Source organism: Euprymna scolopes, chromosome 37, assembly GCF_053919585.1.
Source record: "Euprymna scolopes isolate OS-2025 chromosome 37, ASM5391958v1, whole genome shotgun sequence".
Classification (NCBI taxonomy): domain Eukaryota; kingdom Metazoa; phylum Mollusca; class Cephalopoda; order Sepiida; family Sepiolidae; genus Euprymna; species Euprymna scolopes.
Window position 1 is genome coordinate 13291434 of NC_136518.1, and position 23834 is coordinate 13315267.

The window sequence follows — 23834 nt, forward strand, 5'->3', positions numbered from 1 at the left end:
CGAAAGAGTTTGAGACCTACAAAAGTACATTTAAACAGACAGATGAGATTTATATTATAGATGGGGCACACGCGAAACTTATTCTAAGTAGAACTGGTATACTTAGGCATTTTGTAATCATTAAAAATTAGGAAAAAATGAGGATATTTAATTAAAAATAAAAATCGGTTTTCATATTTTACTGATCCATCATTTATTAATTGGTTAAATGACTTGTCTCCCCTGATTTATGCAACTTCCACTCTTCCCAATAGCAAATTGAAACGAGAAAATTGATTTTTATAAAAATTGTACTTGCTAATTTTGAAAATTAATTTTGGTATAGAGAGCTTTCTTAGAACTGTCCACCTATGAAATCATTTCACTAGCCTGACTAACACGATCATCTTCAATGCAAACAAATTCTTGTCGAGTCGTCCCTCATATAGTCGATTTCTACACAATTTCCTATCACTATACACTCATTAGCCCTTATCCTCGCATTGCCTTGTGTTAAAATGGCAACTCCCTTGTGAAAAATTGCCTATTTTTACCCAATACCCAAGTATCTCGGAGTTGTCCTATTATTTGAAACTATTTTAATTTAGATGAAAAAAAGAAAAATAAATAAAACAATACATACCATGGCAAAAGGGGTACTGGAAATATCCTGCAACGCAAGAGTTACATTTGGCTCCTTGAAAATTGGGTTTACAGAGACATTGGCCACTCCGACTATCACAGATTGCTTCAGTACATCCATTAACTTCACATTCACATACTGTAAAGAGGGGGGAAAAAAAGCATTTAAAAATCTGAATCTGGTTTGAGTTTAGGGTGTTGTGTAAATTCGGGTATAGGCAACAGGTATTGTTGCTTCAGATGCTGCGATCCTGACTCCTTACTCTGAAAATTCCCCTCCTTCTCTGAAAATGGCGTTTTAGCAAAATCAGCACCATCTTATTTGCATGATGCACGAGATTTCACCTTACCGAGACCTTCAGTATATCATCAAGCACACCCGCCATTTTGTTTTTCGTTTTAGCCTGCAACCAGACCTTACTCGCTGCATGAACTCGTGCTGAAATTTGAGGCAATTCTTTCCTGTACTATTATTACTTGCTACGAGTGCTGACAAAGCAGTTTATCAGAGTAGGTAAATTTGAAAGTCAATTTTTAAACCTACGTTAGTCACTTGAGCGTTCCAAGCATGGTTAGTTCCAAGAGATTTATTCACACCAATACAAAAATGTTGATAGTGTTATTTTGTCAAAATATAATTATCCCTGGTTCAGGATATATCTACACAGTCCTTGTTTAAAAGCTTGATTCACTTGTATCTTAATATTAAAATACAATAAAATAAATTATAAAACTACAGAAAAAGCAAGATTACATTAGCCTAAGTTCATAGTTTCAAGACTAATAAATTGTAAATAAAATAATCTCATCAAAACTTAAAGAAAATAGCAAAGCATTAATTTCATGTTACAGAGTAGGATAATGATATAATATGCGTTTATATCCACAAATTTTCATTCTGACTGGAAAAATACAAAAATCATACCTACGGTAGTCAACTGGGGTGACTGGACACCCCAGAAGGACAAAGTAACGTTTACCTCCAAGGAAAACATAACTGCGCTATATCATGTGTGCTATACCCTTGCAGAGTCACGTGTACTGGAAGGGCGGAATTATGAGTACTTAAATGAAACTAGGGTGGCAAAACACCCGCATGGGACTAACACAAGGCTAGGAGCTGTCCAACATATGCCAGCATATAAAAACGGAAATTAAATTGAATATTATCAGTCCATGGTTTCCTTAAGAATTTTCTATATTTTAATGTAATAGAATACATTACAAAGTAAACCTCAATTTCGGGATTGAGTTAGGTTTTAAAAATTCCATTTTAATTCTTAATTAGCCGTGCATCATGAAAGGAAGTAAATAGAGAAGCCATGTTGCTTCTTTTTGGGGTTGTTCCGGGTCATGAAAAGGTTCAGTTTAAAGGTTGAAACAATTCATTTAGATGTACCTTGCTTTAAAAACATGCCCTCTGTGCTAGAAAACAAGCCGAGCATGAAAGGTCCCCCATCCACGAGAGGAAAAAAACTAATGTTTGTGCAAGATTTTTTTAAAATCCAAGGTGTTATTGAGAAAAATAACAACAAATGGACGATTTGGGGGGCAATTTTACCCCCTATAATGGGTCCTAGGGGAGCAACCAGAGTTATCCTGGAAAATCTGTTCTGGCAACAATTTATTTTCACTATGACTAATGTTTGTAAAATTTCAAAGATTTTAGGTTGGTTGTTTTTGTTTTACGGCATATCAACCCTTTTCGGGTTATTTAATGCCGAATCCAAAGATTTTGAAGAAAAATTTTAATAGAATATATTTGTTGTTTTCATGTCGGTTCCTATTTAACCCATGGTTGGGACCCTAACAGGTACTACCACTCCGGGTCAGAGTGGACCTGGGAGCAATGGTAATTAAAAGGTGGGTCCACACTTCCCAAAGCCCACAAGCTGGGGCCTCACCATCGGATATAGTTTAAGGTCACATCCAGGACCCCCATTGAGGGACTTTTACCCTTTGCAGGGGGGCAGTCGGCGTATTCTAATGCCCCACCGACAGGGCCCAAAGATTTTAGGCATGATTGAGAAAAGTGTAAACGACCGACCAGATAAACAAGAGTGAATTACTAGGTCCAATCCCTCCTTTGTCGGGGGGGGGGACCAATTACTCTTATTAGAGAGAATCCTATATCTTCAAAGCTACAATTTGCCCATCCATAGACTATTCTTGCGACATCAGAGCTATTGTAATATCCGCAAGTCTCACTCTAAGGAAAAAGGTCTGGAATCTGATAGATCTTTCACTATCGACCAAGCTCCAATCTCATCCGATCGCCACAATGTATTGAGCCAGTTTTATAAGTACTTTAATGAGCCGACTCCTAGCACTTGTGCCTCTTCGACATACATGCAACAAGCAAAGTTCCACCTCTTCTAGTTGAGGTCTAGTAGCTGTAAAACAGACTGTTTCTTCCCTTGGACTCATAAACTGGAATACTCTTCCTGTTCCAGACTGTACTAAGATGCATAAGTTTCAATGTAATGTGAACAGACCTTGCTGCTCAACTCCCATGGTTCCGATTTCAAGTAGTAGCCCCTTACATTAAAGTGGCAATATGACTTATGTGAGAAAAATATCCCAGAGCAAATGTTATTTGCCTTTATAAATTGCTTCCAGAATTACAGCTACAAATAGTAATTTAAAGAAAAAAAAAAAAGAATTACTGCTACCGAGCTGTTACTAGTCCATTAGACCAACTACTTAAATGTTGGTAAGATGCTCAAAATTTTTGCTATTCTCTTAACATGATTACAAGAAATGCAAGTTACAGCTTTATCATGCCATGTAATTTTACAATGCAGGGCTCTACATTGCAAGTGAAACAGTCGCATTTGCGAGTGATTTTTCGAAGTGGCGACTAAGGAATAAACCGCTTATCTTCTAGCAATTGTATTTCTTTCATTGACAATATTCCAAAGTTCAAAGTGGAAGATCTTCAACTTTTTTTTTTTTTTTTTTTTTTTTAAATAAAAACGAAAAAAGTTAAATTATTTAAAAGTTTAAAACAAAATACTTTAATGAAGGATGTTAAAAAAAAAAAAAATCTGAATTAGAATGTTTATACCTTCAAGTATTAACAAAAAATTTGTATATTTAGAATTATTTGTCCATAGAACCTGCAATGTAGGAAAATGCAATAAATCAGATTTAAGTTGAACTTAAATTCCATGGATTTTATCCATTATACCACTAGCGATCCCACCATTAAAAAATAGACTTAATACTCCATAATGAATTCATCTGCAACAAATCCTGACCATTTCTGAAGACTAACCATTTCCAGCTGTATATAAAAAAAAAAAATCTGAATATTACTTACATGTGCATCGAGGGAAACCATGATATCCAACAGCACATTCGCCACAGTCGCGTCCATTGAAACCAGGTTGACATTGGCACTGACCAGTTTCCACATCACAGCTGCCACCTCTAGAACCTTCTCGGTTACAAGCGCAGGCTGAAAATTATAAAGTCCAATCTAAATTATAAAGTCCAATCTAAATTATAAGTGAAAAAGAATGAAACCACAAGAGAGGCAATGACTTACAGTGACAATAAGGGAAGTTGTAGAATCCAGTTCGACACATATCACATTTTCGGCCAATGTAGTTATCTTTACAAGGACACTGCGCACCATTGACGCCACAAATCAATTCTTCGGTGCCGTTGACATTGCAGTCGCAAGGAAAACAATCTGGGTAAGAATGGTAGCCAACATTACACCTGTAATGGCAAGAAAAATTAAATCAACCATCTATATATAAGTAGTAGTATTCGTGTTTGCAACTCTACAGCCCATACCAGTGGACCGTTCATGACCAAACCTGGTATGATGGTCCCTAACCTAGGGATAGTGCATACCATTTTTCAAGGTTAAGGTCGGGGACACACACACACACACTAAATATTTATTGGGCTCCAAACGCATGTGTGACACCATTGTTGAAAACGATGCTCCACACTAACATTTGCATCTCCGTCAACTGCCAAGGCCTTTGTTGGTAGTTTATCTTGGCCTTCTAACTCTCGATCTAGTCCAAACTGCAACCTTTTGGCAACTGTCCCTAACTGGAAAAAACCTCAACTGTAGCAAGATCAAGACAGACTAAACTGTCAAATCTTACTCATACTTATAAAACTATAAATTAAATAAATTTGTTTGGTCCTGTCCCAGTCACACCTTGATTAACAATCCTATTTTTGAACGCCTTTGAATAACAGTCTTTTTATTAATCTCACTTCCTATATCTGTATTCTGCTGATAAAGGCAGGTTTTTCATTTCCTAATGTAAGGTGATCATGTTTTGACAGACCTGACTTTGCACAAAAGTCTAGCAAAGAAAAAAAAAATTAGACTGTTTTTTACAGTTAAAGGTATTTATTAACAGTACTTTCCAAGCTACACTCGCATCTTCATTTTACAACCCTCTTCATGTGCTTAAAACTACCGTGTTGAACACGTTTTTTCTTCAATCACTTCCACTTTTTTTAATTTTTTATTTTATTTAAGTCTCATGCTCGCCACCCATGTTATTTTCTGATCGTCTTTCCTTTTCTTCCTTCGCTGTGACGTAGACTCACCACAGCTTGATCATTTGCTGACACGTCAGCTCATTTTTAGTGGCATGTGATATGCCACAACCATACTGTTCAAAGTTTAAGTCACATCTATTTTCAGCAAGTTTCACCTCCGTTGGTTCGATATTTTTCAGATTTACTTTGCATGGCAATTGGAAATCAACTGCAAATGAGCATCTGAATTTTTGAGATGAGGATTATTTGGACTTCTGTTCTTCATTGAACAGATTTAATTAAATACTGGATAACCTCACTAGTTTGATTCTTTCTTATAAACTGGTAGAAACTAAGCTAGAAATTGACAGATCCTAGGTATTGTATGAACACCATTCAAAGAGCGCATGTACAGTTACAAGTATTCAATAAAAAAAAAAAAAAAAAAAGGAGCATTTCCAGTTTCAAGGAGAGATTTTCTTACCTGTCACAATTTTCACCTGCATATCTAGGTTTGCAAAGGCAACGTCCAGATCCTTCTTCACAAGATCCAGTTGATATCCGTAAGTCACACTGGCAAGCTGAAAAATGAGAAATCATCTATGTGAAAAAGCAGTTGTCTATATATGCATATTGAGCTAAAAGTGAAAACTACAAAACAAACACCCACAAAATTGATATATTCTTGATTAACACTGCCCCAAATGAATATTTAAAATTAAATTCTTTTCAGGGTCAACTGGGACAGATTTTGTTGTGAGGGGGGGGGTCTGTTTTTCAGCCATTTTCAATGTTCTTATGTACTAATTTGGAAAGAAATTTATAAAAGTTGCCTGCATGTCTAGAGAGAACTGGGTTGGACAAAGAGGGAGTTCAGAGAGTAAAGGGGAGAAAAAGGAGACAGAAAGAAAGCGGGGTTGAGAGGGAAGTTTTAATAAAAATAGCGGCCTATAAAGAAAGTGGTGACCAAGTTCTAAGAATGCATCCAACAAGTTTTGCAAATGTTTATAACAAAGGTTTCATGTGGACTGAAGAAATATTCCATTTTGTCATGAAGATGGTTGACAATTGACAATGCCATGGATTGCAAAGTGTCAAAGTGCCAATTCTTGGCAGTGTGAAATCTGATTCACCATGCATATTGAACCATCATTCACAATTAATTGATGGTTGGAAATATGTTCAAACGATGGATTTTGAGAAAAAAAAAAAAAACTGATGCAAACTTTCCTTACAATTTATATAGAACTGTAAGCCATGCTTAGTTTCAGAACAGTTTCCGATGGTTCGTTGTTCAACACAAGTACTGAGAGGTGACTGGTTTGCAGTAGACAGTTCTCGAATTGGAATCCACAGAGCAAAAGATTCTTCCAGTGTTGACACTAAGAAAACATGCAAAATTGCTACGAAAAGGTTTAATTTTTATGGAGCAATTCTGGTTTCCGATTGGTTGGTAGCAGGACGTGAATTAATTCGATTTGTCAGTTCCTAGCAAATAGAATCTCCCGACTGTGAGAGATCATACCCTATTATAGTAAAAAATAGGGTAACAATTTATAAATGGGGAAAGGATTTCTTTCAGTTTTTACATAGAACTAATTCAGCAGCCATTTTCTTTCTAGGCTGCCGTTTCTGGATATTACAGAAGGATACTGTTACTTCAGGCAACTCTGGAAAGCTCTTAGTATTTGATATAAATCAAATTAACCCTAAGTTTCTGCAGGTTTAAAGTTTATCAAAATGCCTGATTTGATCAATGTAGATTCAACAGTGTTCAGTTGAGCCCACGAAAAGGATAGTCAATAAAATAAATTTGTTCATTGAATAGTCTTGACCCCAAAATGCAATTTTTTTTGGACTAAAATCTAACAAAGCCACCGTTCATTTATTTTTACACTTATTCATTCCAAACAAGGCAAGTTGCTAGAGAGACAATGAATCACAGCATTTGTTATTTAATGCAGAATCCAGTATTTTTGAAAAAGTTTCTATGCTTCAAGTTCTTTATATCGTTAAATATTTATTCATGGTGTTTAGTTGGATTGCTTTGCAAAAAAAAAAAAAAAAAAAAATTTTACAACTTTTCAGAACAGGATTCAGTTTTGCAAAAGGAAAGAAAACATTAATGTTTAGTGCAGTCTGATCTAGTACTAGGTGACCTAACACTTACCACTCAAAGCCAAAGTGGACCTGGGAGCAGTGGTAACTCCGGGGCAACTTCACATTCTCCATATTCCCCAAATGAGGGCACTAGGGGTAATTTAAGGCCATACACAGGACCTCTGGTTACAGGGACACTAAAAACTGAGATCAGCAGAGAGATCTTACTTTACACTTAAATTTCTGAATGTTTGTACACTCGAGGAAACAGGGAAGGAATTCCAAAGTATTTGAGGAGAACTTTTAGAGTAGAAGGCTCTCCAGCATTGTGGAATCTTTACAGTGAAGGTATAGGATTTTTCCACTTGTCCGATTATTTATGTCAAGGTGAAACCCGTCAAGAGTTCGTTGGGGCACATTCCATCAAAGTACTCATAAAACAAGGGATGCAACATTATGGTGATGGAGCAGAGGTTGAAGCTTGGTTAAGCTTGGAACTTTCCAAACTTTTGGGACCATCTTTCCTAGAGCATCCTATCTGGGGAACAAGATACCACAAGCCTGCTTAACTAACTGGACATGTAGCTGTCTTCAAGTCTAATATAAACCAGCAACACAACTAACCTTTTAGAGATTGGTTCCACTGGACCTTGATAAGCAATGATCCAATGGTGTAAAAAAAAAAAAAAAAAAAAAAAAAAAAAAATCTTCCCAGAATTCCTCATCTAATTTTTTTTTTTATAATCTATGTACCTATAACAAAGAAAATACTCCAAAAATGTCAATTGATGAACCAGTTTTATTTTTTTATGAGTATTAGGCGCAATAGTTAAAAAAAAAAAAAAAAAAAAAAAAAAAAAAAAAAAAAAAAGCAGAAAACCTTTGCATAAGTTATAGATTTGTAATGCCTACAAATTCCCATCAACTGCTTAAAAAGAATTATTAAAATAAAACTACTTGACAATTTTTTAATATTGTTTCATGAGCATATACAAGAGACATTTGTCTTAATATAGAGGAAATTTGACAATCAAAAATTTGTATGAACGCATCTTTGGACTATCCCAGAAATAAAATAAGACAAGTCGCCTGCTAACACAGATCAACAGGGGGAGTGGTCAAATATTCCTGTCCTCCAGCGAGTGGCTTAAAATGGGTTCATCTACGTGGGCCTCATTTGCCTGCATTACATTCTGAATCGTAAAACTCTTAAACACTTACAAGATGACTAATCCATGAGAATTCTGCCATCAAGAGTTGACGACCTGTTCAGAGATTTCAGCCTAATCCTCGGATGTTAAATATCCTTGCACCATGATCACCGATTGAAAGGTTTGCATTGCATTCTAATTGCTGACCTCAATGCCGATTTTATAATCTTTCATCTCTTTTGGCCATGTAAGGGTCTCATGTTGGCGCTTCTGAAAGGGCATGCAGTGGCTCACAAGTATGTAAAAAATTCAATGCAAGAGAAAATACAGAAACTAAACCAAGGCAAATTCTGTATATACATGTACATTGTGCGACACCATCACCTGTCTAAACGCTAACATTCACATCTTGGTCGTCTATCGAGGTCTGTCATGGGTTGATATCAGCTCAGCTTGCCTCCAAACTTCTTCCACTGTGATTCAAGCTATAACGTGCCCCAATTGATCTGTCCTCAATTGGAAAAAGTCTGCAACTTTGCAAACTTAAGACCGTCCATAAACTGTCCTCAAGCTGTTACAAAACTCACTCCCACTACTAAAACCAACTAAATATATTGATCCTGATGTCCAGTCCTTTGTTCCAGTCACTATATCACTGATTAACTACCCTACTTAGGAAATTTAAGTCCTTGGTGAACCTTCCCATTACCTTTTTACATACCTCATTTCCCATCCCTTTTTCTAAAGGGTGGTGAAGTTTGTAACAGCATATTTGTTACAGCGTTGATTAATGGGCCAGAAGACCGGAATTAAATCATTGTTCGGGGGGGGGGGAAGAATCTGTACAAGCTGAGAATCAATACTAAGTGAAGTAATCATGGGAAAGGAGTAACTTATAGAAAACTAGCTTTGTAGTTAAGTTGTAATACATATTCGTTCAGAGACTTCTCTCAGGGAGTTTGTGTTTAGTTAAGGAACCGTTTCATTTCTGCACCCATTGTTTGCTTTTAAACTTACGTTGGCAAGAATCGGGAACATCTTTTTCTACTCCATATGGTCTGTAGAAACCAGCTTTGCATTTTTCACAATTAATTCCTTCTGTATTATGCTGTAATAATAATAAATATTAAGTCAATTTTTTAAATTAAAAATCTTAAGATATTTTAAAAAATAAGGATCACTAAAATTTTTATTTAAGGTTAACATATCAAATGAATGCAAAGGAAAGAATAGATTTTTACAGGTATAGTCATTTTGTTTCAATAAGATCAACTCTTCACATTTAATGGCAAATCTAGTAATTTTGAGAAATTAAAAAGTTCGTTATATCTTCATCTATGTATTCATGGTGTTTAGTAGAATATAAATGTTTCTGGCATTGCAAACTTTTGAAAAAAAAAAAAAAAAAAAAAATCAGTGAATTTTGGGCCAAGACAGGGTTCGTACAGAGTTTCAGTGTATTTTCAAGGACTTTTCAAGGATTTCTCTAGACAAAATTCAAGTTTTCAAAACAATTTTGGATTGTTTTACAGTCCACAATGACTTGACAAAGTGAAAAAAGTTACGATAGCCAATAAGAGTTACTTTGTAATCTACCTGCGTCATTTTGATATTTTTAAGTAGTTTAAAATGTTACTTTCATCTCAACTATTAACTCTTTATGGCTTCTAAATTTCCAACCAAGATGCCTGCCATCTTCCATTTGTTTTTTCAGCCCTACTTCATTTTCAGTTATATTTTTTTTTTTTGGAGGGGGAGCTCACCATTGGAAGGTCATCTCCATAAGCAAAGTTTTTTTTAGAGGGGGTTAAAAGTGAGAAAAAATTGCGATAACTGAGAACAAGGCCAGTCAGATCAAGAAAAAAAGTTACGCCCCTTCGTTATAATGGGACGTAACTTGTATTCACAATTTTTTATATGGTTTAAAGTGAGGGCCACATCATCTTCGAAGTCTGACTGCAATCAAATAACTGCTGGCACATCCTGGGTGTGTCAGCAGGATTCTGCACCGGCCCACAAGTTCAAAGAGACTCGGGCTTGGCTTCAGAAAGAGTCCTACAACTTCTTCGTACCCTCCTGATTGCCCCTCTCCTCCCAACCTGAACCTGCCGAACTACTTCATTTGGTCATACGTCAAGAACATGTCCCACTAAAAAAAAAAAAAAAAAAATGCTCCTAGTTCCAGACTCAGAAGTGGTGATTGAGGCTACTACATAAACAAGTTACCTGAATTAATCTTTCTATAATGTTTTAAAATAAAGCTGTAGAGTTTTCTTTATGGCAACAAATTTATTTCTCCCTGTATCGTTATGTTTTAGACCCCCCCCCCCCCGATGCTGGAAGCCATTCTAGTATACATATATGCGAGGAGTCATACTTACCCTACAATTTTGGCAGACGCCACCACCATCATAATTTCCATGCAAGTCAAGTGATAATTTCTTCTCTTCAATTTCTGGGTCGTATATGCATTCATCAGAGTGTCTATGACAATTGCAGCCTGGAAAGGGAGATAAAAAAGGACAGTTAAAAACAGCTAAAGAAAAAAATCTTTCAATTAGTTTTAACTAAGTTAAAATAAAGAGCAAGAAAGAAATGAAGTCTTTAATGAAACAAAAGCCAAACTCCTCTACCCCTCTTCATGAATTAATTGAAGTTTTTACCCTCACAGCAAAATTAACATTTTTAGTTGAGACACATACACGGAGTAACCAAAGAACAGAAAAAGCTGAAATGATAAACGTTTCAATCTGATGGGTTACAATCCTCACGTTCAAACATGTAATGCGATTCTTAAAGATCGCAGTTCTGATCCCTGAGGATTGGTTGGTTGGTTGTTTTACGGCATATCAACCCTTTTCGGGTTATTTAATGCCGAATCCAAAGATTTTGAAGAAAAATTTTTTAGTAGGATATATTCGTTGTTTTCAAGTCGGTTTCTATTTAACCCATAGTTAACAGGTACTACCACTCCGGGTCAGAGTGGACCTGGGAGCAATGGTAATTAAAGGGTGGCTCCACACTCCCCAAAGCCCGCAAGCTGGGGCCTCACCACTGGATATAGTTTAAGGTCATATCCAGGACCCCCATTGAGGGACTTTTACCCTCTGCAGGGGGACATTCAGTGTATTCTAATACCCCACCGACAGGGCCGATCTGTGAGGAAGATGAAATCCTAATATAAGTGTGCAGAAAAGTAGACTGTGATGGTATGGTCACGTTGAAAGAATGGAGGGGTTTTTTGGTCAGTAGACGTAGAAAAATTGAGGGCAAAGGTTCAATTAACAGATGGCCAAGGAAAAAAAAAAACATTGGAGTAAGTGATAAAAATTGACCCACGGGATAATGCGAGTTTTAGAGATGGGGTTAATCCTGATAACTTCAGAGGAAGATAAATCTTGGAGAGCATAGAGAGAGGTGTGCAAAACAAAACTTAGTTTGGTCACAGAACTATTAGAGTACTTGGGTTAGAAGTATAACAGTTGATGTAGAAGGGTCAATTGGCAGGTAAAAACCAAGGAAAACGTGGAAGTGATAAGGAAGAATTTGAGAGAGAGATAATTAAAGACCTGACCAAAGAGAAGTTACTTTGGAAGAATTTCTTAAAGCTGTCCAACACATATCAGCACGTGAAATTGATGTTAAACCGAAGATGAGGATTTCAAGTAAAATTAACGGTCAACTTTAAAGTTATTCCAAATCCATACTATAGATGGTGTATTTGATGCAGCGTATGGCTATAAAACTCACCTGTCTGTTTAAATGAATGTACGCCTAAAATTTCAAAGAGGTGACGGATTTTCATGAAATCAGTATAGTTTTGAAGCACGACCCTTCGGATGACAAATATCGAAAAATTGGCCAAAAACATTAATTCCTTCACCTTCAACTGGGCACTTCACAATGAGGGGTCGCTTTTTTCGCTGATATTTTTTGAAGTCATCTTCGATTGACTAGTCTTAATTTAAACCTTCGCCACTTCCAGTTTAATGAGGGACGCAACGGCAAAGACGCCACTTTTTTCATGTTCTTTTCCTCCTTTAAGGCATGACTTATTTTGCTCAACATATACCTCCAAACACCCAGGCAACGCTGGGCACCCAGGCTAGTCTATTATATAAAACAAGCCTCTCTAAAAGAGAGGCTCCAAAACCGATAAGAATGATTCTGGTACTGTCTTAAAGGGCAGGGACTTATGCATAATGTGAAATTTAGAACAAAATATTTTTCTACCTTAATGACCACAGAATCTGATGGTTATAGGGGGGGGTCACATAAAATCATCTCTTTCCAAGAGATTTCACCTCCCGGATACATTAATTACATAAATTTGTAATATAGTATGACCGTCAGTGTGGCCCAATGGGTTAGGACGTTAGTTTTTGCATTTCCATCCACCTTACTGCGGATGGTCCACTTTATTTTTTTTTTTTTTTAACTTTTTGAAAAGTTTTTTCAGTAAGATTTTGCATTTAAACAGGATTAAAAGATTTAATATTTTGCACTTTGTATTATTTGACTAGAATTTTTTTTTATCGGTGGATTTCGAGATCAGATCACTCTTACATGTAAATCAAAGTTTTTGAAATCGTAACAGCTTAAAACTTTTTGCTTACATGCCTCTATTCCAAATTCGTAGCAGTGGGCCAACAGTGGATTTTAATTTGAAAATTCATTAACGATGTTTATTTTAAGTTTAACTCATTTCAAATGTAATAGAAATCATCACTCACAAACGACCTCGTGTTTGCTTAGCCTGTAAAATGACAGCAGAAAACGTAGAAAAAAAAAGACGAGCATAATTTTGTAGGTTGCTCATTGGTGAACGTATGCCATTAATTTGCATATGTACACATTTGGTAACTTATGGGATGAATTCTAAAGCATGGAGGTTGAGTGAAGCTTTTTTTGTTGACAGCTTAGAACGAGAACGAACGGTGGAAGATCATATCGAATACGCGAGGATTTATTGCAAGTTAAGAGACTTTCATGCATTGTATCAACAAGGACCCTTTGACACTGCCAGTTTTGTTTTGTTCTATTTTATATCAAACTGATAAATTATTGAATACTAAAAATTAACCTAAAACAAATCATTTTGTAATTGTCATTAAATGCATCTTCATTTCCTTTTGTTATGTGGACCAAGTAACATTGGTACATGTTTCTTTTATCAAACACTCGTGAACATTAATTTAGATGGTCTCAAATCTATATGATTGCATATCAAAAAAAAAAAAAATAATGTCATTAATGCATTTGTTTGATGTTTTCATTTTTGAAGACTTCCACTGAACAGGGGGAAAAAATGATTATTCAAAACTAAATTCCAAAAAAAATTTTTTTTTTAAATTTTTTTAAACAGATTAAAAATAAAACATTTCCGGTAATGACTAAATTTTAATTACATTTAATGAAGTTTTTGTAGAAAATGAGTGTATTAAATTATACATTCATATGAAAATGCAAAAAAAATTTTATTTTGAAATTCTAATTTTATAAAATCTAAAATTGTCATTCAATAAAATATTCAGATAACGTTTTATCTCGTCTTATTTTTGTGTCTTCGTTAATTTTGCATTACTTTGTAACAAAAATAGTTTGAGAAATCCTTTTAAGAAAAAAAAAAAAAAAAAAAAAAATTAGAACGCCTTTAATTTTCTTCCTTTTCAAAAAAAAAAGGAAAAAACCCAAAACAAATGCACAAATGTCAAAGACTTTAAATACTAGACATTTGTTTGGTCAGATTTAAAGCATGTTCTAGTAGAATTGAGTGGCCCATGGGAAGAAAATATGGAGGCTGCACGAGTGCAAGAACTAGCATTACGAATCCCTTCAATCTGACTAGAGAAGGACTGGTTGACTAGTTGTGTCACATGCTGCCCATTGAAGTTGGATGTGGTTTTGTGAGGCGCTCTGGTTTCTTTCCTTACTAAGATTGGCATACATGGCCAGTCTTTGAGACGTGCTTTGCAGCATCTGCAGACGCTTGCCCAACAGCATCAAGTTGGATTTGGTCAAAGTCACAAATTCAGTTAATGACATCAAAGAACGCTTTCTGGTCGTCTAACATGCTTTTTTTATCAAGAAAATCCATTCTCTGCAGTAACATCTGTAAACTGACTTGTAAATACTTTCAACCGATCGGGACTATCCCATTACTGTCTGATGGTGAATACTACTGGTGGTGCTAAGGGTGGCAGTACAGTCTTAGCCACCAAAACTTATCGCCCTTGGTTGGTGGCTGATGAGGACAGGGTACAAAGAAAAAGTAAAATATCCTATTGCATAATTTAAGGTAGGAATTGTGAAGGTCATTATTTCCCTGTCTCATTCAATTTTTTTTTTTTTTAATGCTTTAATTGTGAGGATGCTGTAGTGCTATTAACAGATAAACAGGTTTTCAATTCATGCTAATATTCTCAAATCTTACAATTTTACAGCTGCTGATATTTTCGCCACACTCATGTGCTGTTACAATTGTAAATAAATTGTTAACATCAAGTCGAATGCGACTCTTCATTTCAACTATTTTTTTTCCATCTGTGCTACATACGTGCTCGTATCTAGGCACAATCTTTTGCAAGGCATTAATAGTTATATGCAACCCCCCCCATCTAAACAAGTGAATCATTGTAGGTTATCTTCCTGAGGAGATATTTTCTTGTAAGGTTTTCATTAAGGTATGTAATTTATATTCTTCACGGTAGAAAAACTGATAGACAAATTCATTCGAGAGGTGGGGGAGTGCGATTTCCAATATCCCCCCACCCGTTTTGAGGCATTAATAGTATCCTATTCAGTAATAAACTTGTTTTCAGGAAATTTTTGTATCCTCCAAGATCTTTGTAGTAGTTCTGTTAAACTTTGCTCTTGAAGATGGTTTCCCCCAATTCAGTACTTTCCTTTTAAGAGTTTCTAGATGCTTTTTGCAAGACCCATAGATCTCTTGGTAATAACACCATTTTCGCTAAAATTATTTTTTTCATGCAAGAATTTAAGATTCTGAAACCAATTCCACTTCACAGAATTCCAAGAAAAGATGTGACTATTTTCTACAATTGTATTTTCCAGTCGCCTACACTGATACCTTCAGGAGAAGGGCACTATTAGAATTTATTTTTCCAAATACTTTAACCACTGGGCCACAATTGTGAATTTCTTATGACCTTTATCCAGTCATGTCTGACGGAACAAGAGCATGCTACCCTCCAAGTAAATAAAGGATTCTGTTCGAAATTCTGTCCAAATTCCGGAGTTTGACAAACATCTGAAGGTCGGAAGTTACATTGACGTTGTGAAAATGACACTCAAGATGAGAACAGAAGTCGGAGGAATCCAAATATAAACCCCATAAAAAAAAAAAAAAAATTTTTGCTATTAATTTTATAAACATTGTTACTTAAAGAGTGTTGAAGCGTCCTTTTGTGTGTGTGAAGCTTCCTTTTGGCTAGCTAAAAAAAAAATTACATTTTGCTATTAATGTTACAAAAACAAAAACTTATAAAATGTTATAAAATTCGTTATAATACAAATTTACATTTTGCTATTAATGTTATAAACATTGTTACTTAAAATAAAAAAGGCCGTTGAAGCTTCCCTTGTGTGTGAAGCTTCCTTTTGGCTATTAAAAATAAAAAATTATGAAAACATTACAAAATGTTTTTTTTTTTTTTTTTTTTTTTTTTTTAAATAGCCACACCTTTTATAATTCCTCGAAGTTGCAATGTTCTCAGCGTTCTAAATGCTGGTAAAAAAAAAAAAAATGCATCTCCTGGTTAGAGATAGTTAGCTCCATGAAGAGCTATGCAAAAGCGTTGATTTTTGATCCTCTAACAGCACCCAAAAAACTTGTATTATTGTCTTAACGTCATTAATTTAACGTTGTTCATAAGATGAAGTATTTTTATTTCTGGAGTGACATTAACGGTAAGTTCTAATGAACTATTGATTACAGCAACAAAGGAACATTTATGGAAAAAAATAAAATAAGGAGTTACTCACGTTCACACATGAAGTCTTTGTTAGTCGTAACTCTTTGCCATTTCTTCTGGACAAAACCAGGACAGCAAACTTCGCATTGTGGGCCACAGGTATTGTGCTGACATTTGCAAAGTAATTTGTTTGGTTGAGTAGGGTCGGCTTTATCACAACTTTCAGCATGACCATTGCATACACATCGACCACCAATAGAGATATCCTTAATACTGTAGAAATACTACAAAGAGAAAAATATTACAATTGAATATTACGTTCCTATATATATATATATATATATATATAATGCGCACACAATAGTAGGAAGACCAAATGTTAGAGATTGAATGAGAATCAACAAATGTTCCATCTTACCATACTTTTATGGTCATCAAAATCAGTGATGATTTTTAAAATCAAATTGATTGTTTTAATAAGGGACCCTCCCAACAATGTACCAATAGGGAGCTTCACATGCCTCCCTGCTATGACAGGGCACAATAAATTGTAGTCTACTTTGCACTGGAGAATCTGTTGATTTTATAAAATAATCTGTAAGTAATGGCTTTAAAGTTTAAAATGCAAAAAGTATCAGTTCAATTGCGGTCTAAAAATAAACATGCATTTTGAATGTGCCAATAAAAAATCTGCACTTTATTTTATAGGCTTGGCCTTTCTGTGCGGTGATAAAGCTTCTCAAATGCACTTGTGATGGTAGGTTGTAACTTTGGACTTTCTTTAATCGGATATTTGATTGATGCTTAGACGTATTTCGATACAAAATCGAAATAAGAACACTCCCCATACATCAAGTACCTTCACATAAACAAAATAAAATTAAAAATCGGCCCCGCTGTTTCAAAGTCCATAGGGAATGAACACGCATGCAGTTCATTTATGTAATAGATATATCAAATATTAAAGTTTTTCAAATAGCTCAATAGTGTAAAGTTAGTGCTATAATAAATTCTGTATGGTAAAAGGCATGTGACATTGAACTCCATGTGAAAGTTAACATTTTCAGTTCTTAATAAATGGTCATAAAAGTCAGTTTTTCTTTAAGTTATTAACTCATTCACGAGTTAATAGAAATTTAAATTTGCTTTATGGTAATAGCCCTAGACAAAACATGAAGCAACTTTGTTAGCTTAAAAAATATTACTTCATGATCAAAAACGAAGATATGTATTGGAGATCCTGAAACCTCATGGAATGCAAGGACAAAGGAAAGCGAAAGTTGGGTTGCAAAAAAAAAAAAAAAAAAAAAAAAAAAAAAAAAAAAAAAAGGGGCTCATCCCTAAATAGAGGGAGTGCGGAAAAAGGAGCCACCTCTAAGTGTCCAATAGATTCAGTTTCTACAATTTCAGTCAAAGTCTAAGAGGCTCACTTAACATTTCCAGGTGAAGAAATGTTTCTAGGCTGGAGATTGAGCATGTTTGATGCTGAACCCAAGACTAGGGATGAAACCAGTACATTACTGAGGACTACCCCCCCCACACACACACAACGGATGTTCGATCATACCTACCCTTCTCGTGACGGTTGGGTCTTGTCTTCTTACTGCCATTAAATGACCAAGAAGAGTTTTGGTTTGGATCATTCTGAGCCGCACGGAAGTCGCTTTTGTCCAATCTTGCAACTTCTGAGAATTCGAGAAATTTAAGGCATTCGGCCTGTCATCCACAAGCGATACAATGATCTGAAAACGCAAGTAAAGAAAACACGTCATTAAAACAAATATACAAGTTTGCATTTATAAAAGTGCACGGACTACCAGAGTTATTCCCCTTTCTTTAAGAAAATTATTTCCCTTGGGTCATTAGTCATAAAGAAAAGAAAAAATATTTAAATTAGACACCCAACAACGCAGACAGGATTTCCCTAGAATAACTAGGAAAAAGAAAATATACAGTGGACTTCTATATACAAAAATTGGTTCCGGCTTTGCTTTCATATCTTGAAATTTTCGTTTTCTGAAAGGAGTTTTACACGCATGCTATCTAATCCGTTCCAAGTCCTATGAAAACCTGGAATTTTATAAGGATAAAAGCAAACTAGTATCTAACTGTTAATACTTCCATTTGAGATCTGTGTGTGCAATGTATTAGTTTCGCATGGGTTCCAATACCCTATATATTAAGTTTCATACCTGTAGACTAAAAACAAGAGTTTGGTAGGCAAAATTTTTTAATATATGCATACATAAATCTAAGAGGTTTGTGTTTACTATAAGCTTTTTTACGCAGATATTATGCAAGTATAAATCACATAGAATGTCTTCATGAATATAATTACACATAATAGTTACCTTAAAAAAAAAAAAAAAAAAAAAAAAAAAAAAAAAAAAAAAAATCATTCCATAAAAATGATAAAAACTAATAGGGAATTAAAAGTGAAGGTTTAAAAGGATATACAAATTAGATCTTTTGCAGATGAATGCAATTCCACAGCCCATACATACCAAAATTGTATTTTGTTTAAATAGGAAGGTTTTAATATGAATATCAATACACAAAAATCCAAAATGTATAGGAATATATATAACCCCCCCCCCCACACACACACTTTTTGGTTTCTAGGAAAAACTCCCATCCTTACAAAAATCTGAGGGTGGACGATCAAAATTTAAGAATCTTCAATCTATATTTTTCAAATGTGGTAAAAATTTGAATGCGTACATTAATTTCAGTTTTTAAAATAAGTTTAATTTATGGGGGGGGGGGAGGGGGAGGGTTTAGAAAAATGAAAGTCCAAGAAAGGTTTTTAGATAAAATATTAAAGAACATTACTAAAAAAAAAAAATTAAATTGAATTAAACTGATTTTAAACAGGTTTTCGAAGAATTAGGTGCCTGAAAAATAGAGTTTCTGTCGCTCGTATCTTTCGTATCCTAAAAAGGTTTTCGTCTGCAGGATCAAAGAAATTATAACACTTTTCGTAAACTGAAAATTTCGGAAGCAGAGGTATTCATACTTGGTATATACAAGTTTACATTTATAAAAATGCAAGCACGACCAGAGTTATTCCCCTTCAGTTGAAGAGAAATTCTCTAGTTATCCCCCTTGGACTATTAGAAAGGTGGGGGGGGGGAGAAAAACTTTATAAGCAGTAGACAGACACCCAAACAACGCAGATATCCTGGTGATTTTTTTTGCACACTGGATTTTAGAAAGATTTAATATCTAAAAATCAACCGTTTTCACGGTATAATTTTTCTTTCATGACATAGCGGTACTAGAAAAATCTGAACTTTCAATGGAACCGAGAAAAACTAAATCTGTGAGAAAGGGGCTGCAAGGGATGAAGTCATTTCTATACGAAGGATTTTGGTCCAAGGGGAATAACTCTTAACTTATTAAGACAATTTTTTTTAGAAAGTTGAACTCGCGTAATACTGGCATGCACGAAATTAAATTCTTGTTGAGCCGTACCCATAATCCAAATTCTACCCAATGTACATTATTATTACTATACTACCACCTTACATTCATCAACCCTTATATCCGAGTGATCTTGGTAAGTAATGACTTCCTGGTAAAAAATAAAGTTCTTTTTTACATTTTCAGAACGGTTGCTATTCCTGAATACGTTATATTGTGAAACTCGTTGATGTTATATATCTCAACTACGGATATATAATATCCATCGTTTCGGCTTTTAACACATTTCGAAAGACCATTCATATTTTTCTACTTACGACTATCAACCCTGTAAAAAAATTCTTATAAACTAAGAGTTATTCCCCTTGGACCAAAATCCTTAGTATAGAAATGAGACTTCATCCCTTACAGGCTCTTTCTCACAGAAGAGATTTAGTTTTTCTCGGTTCATACCAAATATCGTTTTGACAAAACTGAATAAACTTGAATAAAATTCCCAATATTCTATTCAAGCGGCGTGCTTGTTCATTATTGTAGGCCCTGGCTCATTTGTTTAATGTCATTTGTATCTATCAAATGCCTCTTTAGAAGTCCTGTGGTCTACAAGTGCAAAGATAATAGATCAAGTTTATTTAGCTATCATCCAATTTCTGATCTTTTCTTGGCAATGTCATGGAACACATTGAACAACTGCCTTACTTTACATCTCAAAATCAGTTCATCCATCCAAGTTTGGTTTTCTAAAAATCACACTGCCGCCAAACACGCTGCCTGTATCAGCATTTGAGGCTAAGAAATGCACAATTTCGCCTTTTTAGATCTTACCAACGCATTTGGAACTATTCCTCACCCATCCCTGCAGCAGGGTCAGTGTTGGTATCGGAGGCAAGCTCTTCTCTTGGATCTGCAACTATCTGCCTAATTGGCTGTGGGCTACTTTGGTCACCGGCTGTTTATCGGAAGAGCTTTTTATCTCAGCCGGAGTGCTGCAAGGAAGTATTATTCTGCCAATGTTATTTGTTTTCATCAACGACGTGTAGACATTAAATGGACAGTGCAACATCTCATTTCAACAGAGATGACTCGACTGTGTTCCCAAGCTCTTATACTGATGGCACAAATTTTTGGTTTACAGCCAGACCTTTACATTAGGGTCAGTATACCTGCAGTTGCTGCTTGTTTATATGTCAAAGTGGGTGGGGGCTGAGGCATAGTTCAACACACCAAAAACGGGTGCTATTGTCTTCTAGATGTCTCCTGTCTCTGAAATTTGGTTATAAGACACCTTTGAGCCATTCTCAAAATTAGAATGGAGTGATATTCTTAGGTTTGACGACCAGGTCTTATGTATTCAACAGGGTTAATAAGGAGCTTTATGCGTTGCATATCCTGAGCTACCAAATTCCCCATAAATGGCATTTGCTGACAAGGTAATGATTAATCCCTATTTGGAATACTGGTCCATAGTGTTCGGAGTTAGCAATGGGTTCAGATTATCTTTAGTGTCTACAGTGTCATGTCAGATATATACTACATATTTCCCATCATGACCCTGTTCTCTCTGAGGTATATGATCTGCTTGGATTAGATCTGTCTACTCACAGGAAGGTAACAGTTACTTCCATTGCATACAGATTTCATGGTTTTAGCCTCACCACAAAACTTAAATACCGTCCCATGTTGTGATTGAACAGACTAAACCTGTGACAATACACATTAGATCCTCTGCATAGCAGTTTGTTCAAAGATGTATTGGCGATTTCCTCACTGTTCTGTAGTCCTGAATGTGCTGCCTCAGTTGTGAATGAATATTATCACATTTTTCGAAGTTCTATTACTAAGTTTTATGCATTTTGAACTAGCTTAGTAGGCTGTCTATTGCTAACGGCTTTATGACCTTATAGCTTAAAGGAAAAAAAAAAAACATTGTCATGGTAGCTGCTCGACTGGGCTCCAGTCTGTGCCTCTTTAAAGATTAAAATTCGTTTAGCTACAAAAATAAGTTTTTTTTCTCTACTGTATGTAAAATTAAAACGTCCATAGCAAAGTTTCTTTCCAAGGACTACTTGACTGGAACATAATATCACTGGAGCGATTCCCAGCTAGCTACAGCTGGGACGTTTTCAAGTTTAATGTTGAGTTCTCGTTAAACTGTCACCCTTAAGTAGTCAAATTTTGCCCAGTTTCAACCATCGTTACCAATCCTCAGCGTTGTCTTAATATCCAGCTGACAAGCATCGAGAACCCTTATCCTCGAATAGCTTTTAGGCCTTGGTAAGCAGAGATTGGTTAACGCAATAGATCTGTCTTTAAATACAAATTCAGTTTGAATACTAGAATGGTTTTGTATTTACGAAGGAGCTATTGCTATCAAGACCCAAAAGGCTCTAGAGGATAACAGCTACGGAGTTTGTTAGGTGGATAGCGAGACAACACCAAGGATTGGGAATAATGCGCTGAAATTGGTCAGGTCACAATCTTGGCATTCACCCTGGGTCGATTGGGCCAGGTGTTTCCAACAGCTTCATGTCTTGAACACTGGTTGACCAGGCACGATGATGGAAGAATGGTTCCGTTATAAGTGCAAGCCATTTGCAGTTCCAGCAACCGACCCCTGTAGAGGTTAGGGCACAGAATCTGTTCAGCATCTTGCTTTACTGTCCTGTTAGTAGTACTGGATCTATGACATCAAGATGAAGTCACCGAAGTGTCATCAAAGAGCATGGTCGAACCAACAAAGGCATCTGGTATGAACGAGGGCCTGGTAGATTAAGACTTTGGTTTGGCATTCAGCCTTTTTGCAATGGGTGAAATTGGAACGAATTTAAGACAGCTCAATATGAATTTGTTTACAGTGGACTTTAAAAAATAGCACAGTAGTATTTGATTGCACTGACGGAGTTCCAAGAAAGAAATTTTGCTTGTGAAAAGTTTTACATAGTTCTAGATATAAAGAGGAAAAGGAATTTATTGACAGCGGTTGTGGCTAGAGTTTTCGTGAAGGTTTTACAGAAGGAAGCACCATAGATTAGAGCTCAGTCGAGCATCCACCATGAAAATGAGTAAAGGAATACTAGCAACCTACCTTCTGTGAGAAGGAGGCTACAAGGTTAAAAGCAAAATACCCACTAGATTAGAGTCAGTTTTATACTTGAAGGAGTAGAAAGGGTGGCCAGAGGGGCACCTACCAAGATGTGGCAACAGTACTCATAATTTGCTCTTGTACAGATAGGATTATAGTGGAGGCGTACACTTAATCCAATAAAATAGGAATACATGAATCAAATTCTGAAAACATTTCAGATAGAAAACAATCACAGCAAAAAACTAAGGTTGCAATACACTTTAAGGGATTCACTGCTTATCAAGGCCTGTAGGCTATTAAAGCATAAGGGTTAATGATTGTCAAGTGGTCAGCAAGACAACTTGAATAATTAGTAATACTGAAAATTGGGTAAAATCTTATTTAAGAGAAAAATTCAAAACTGATTTACATTAGACTTGAAAATGACGGTCAACTGAGAAACAGGAAAGGAAATTTGTTCATGGAATTTTTGTTTAGCTTTTGGGCACAGAGCAGGGAAAATTGTTGACCGATATGTTAGTGGCACAGAATTCACTCAAAGTGGATTGAACAGATTTTCTACGGAGGAGGTAGTCAATGAGGAATATAAAATTCATATGGGGGTCCTCAATCGCTTGTATTGGACAATGGTTGTAGCTAGAGGATTTGTTGTGAAAGTTTTGCAGTGGTGGGTGGGTGGGTGGGGGGTGGAATGAAACTAATGTTAATTATAAAAGTTACCTCTCCATTTTCCAGCGGAACAACTTTAGAAAATTTTGTCGTACAGATTGCTTCATCGTCTGCATCAGGAACATCCTTGGCCGTTAAATTAAACATCTGGTTACATTCGGTTGGATTTCCGGCAAAGTACTGCCATGGATTCCAGGTTTTTCCAAAATCGATGGACCTTTCCAAAATCCAAACACCTGGACGGGGAGAATTGGCCATCTTGATGAAAACATAGGCAACAAGAAATTCCTGAAAAAACAAAAATATGGAAGTTTTGAAGAAGAGTTGATTTGTATG

General features: G+C 35.7%; 1 protein-coding gene across 1 annotated transcript in view; it reads right to left on the minus strand.

Moving 5' to 3' along the window:
- Positions 1-23834, minus strand: part of LOC145261093 (laminin subunit alpha-like) — a 192906-nt gene that overhangs the window by 138513 nt on the left and 30559 nt on the right. Inside the window, exons 2-10 of the mRNA XM_080119281.1 lie at positions 23550-23786; positions 17893-18063; positions 16392-16605; positions 10769-10887; positions 9405-9495; positions 5621-5717; positions 4172-4347; positions 3944-4081; positions 623-760 (exon numbers count right to left, since the gene is read on the minus strand). Coding sequence (XP_079975407.1) covers positions 623-760; positions 3944-4081; positions 4172-4347; positions 5621-5717; positions 9405-9495; positions 10769-10887; positions 16392-16605; positions 17893-18063; positions 23550-23786 — 1381 coding nt within the window. The remainder of the gene's footprint in view (positions 1-622; positions 761-3943; positions 4082-4171; positions 4348-5620; positions 5718-9404; positions 9496-10768; positions 10888-16391; positions 16606-17892; positions 18064-23549; positions 23787-23834) is intronic.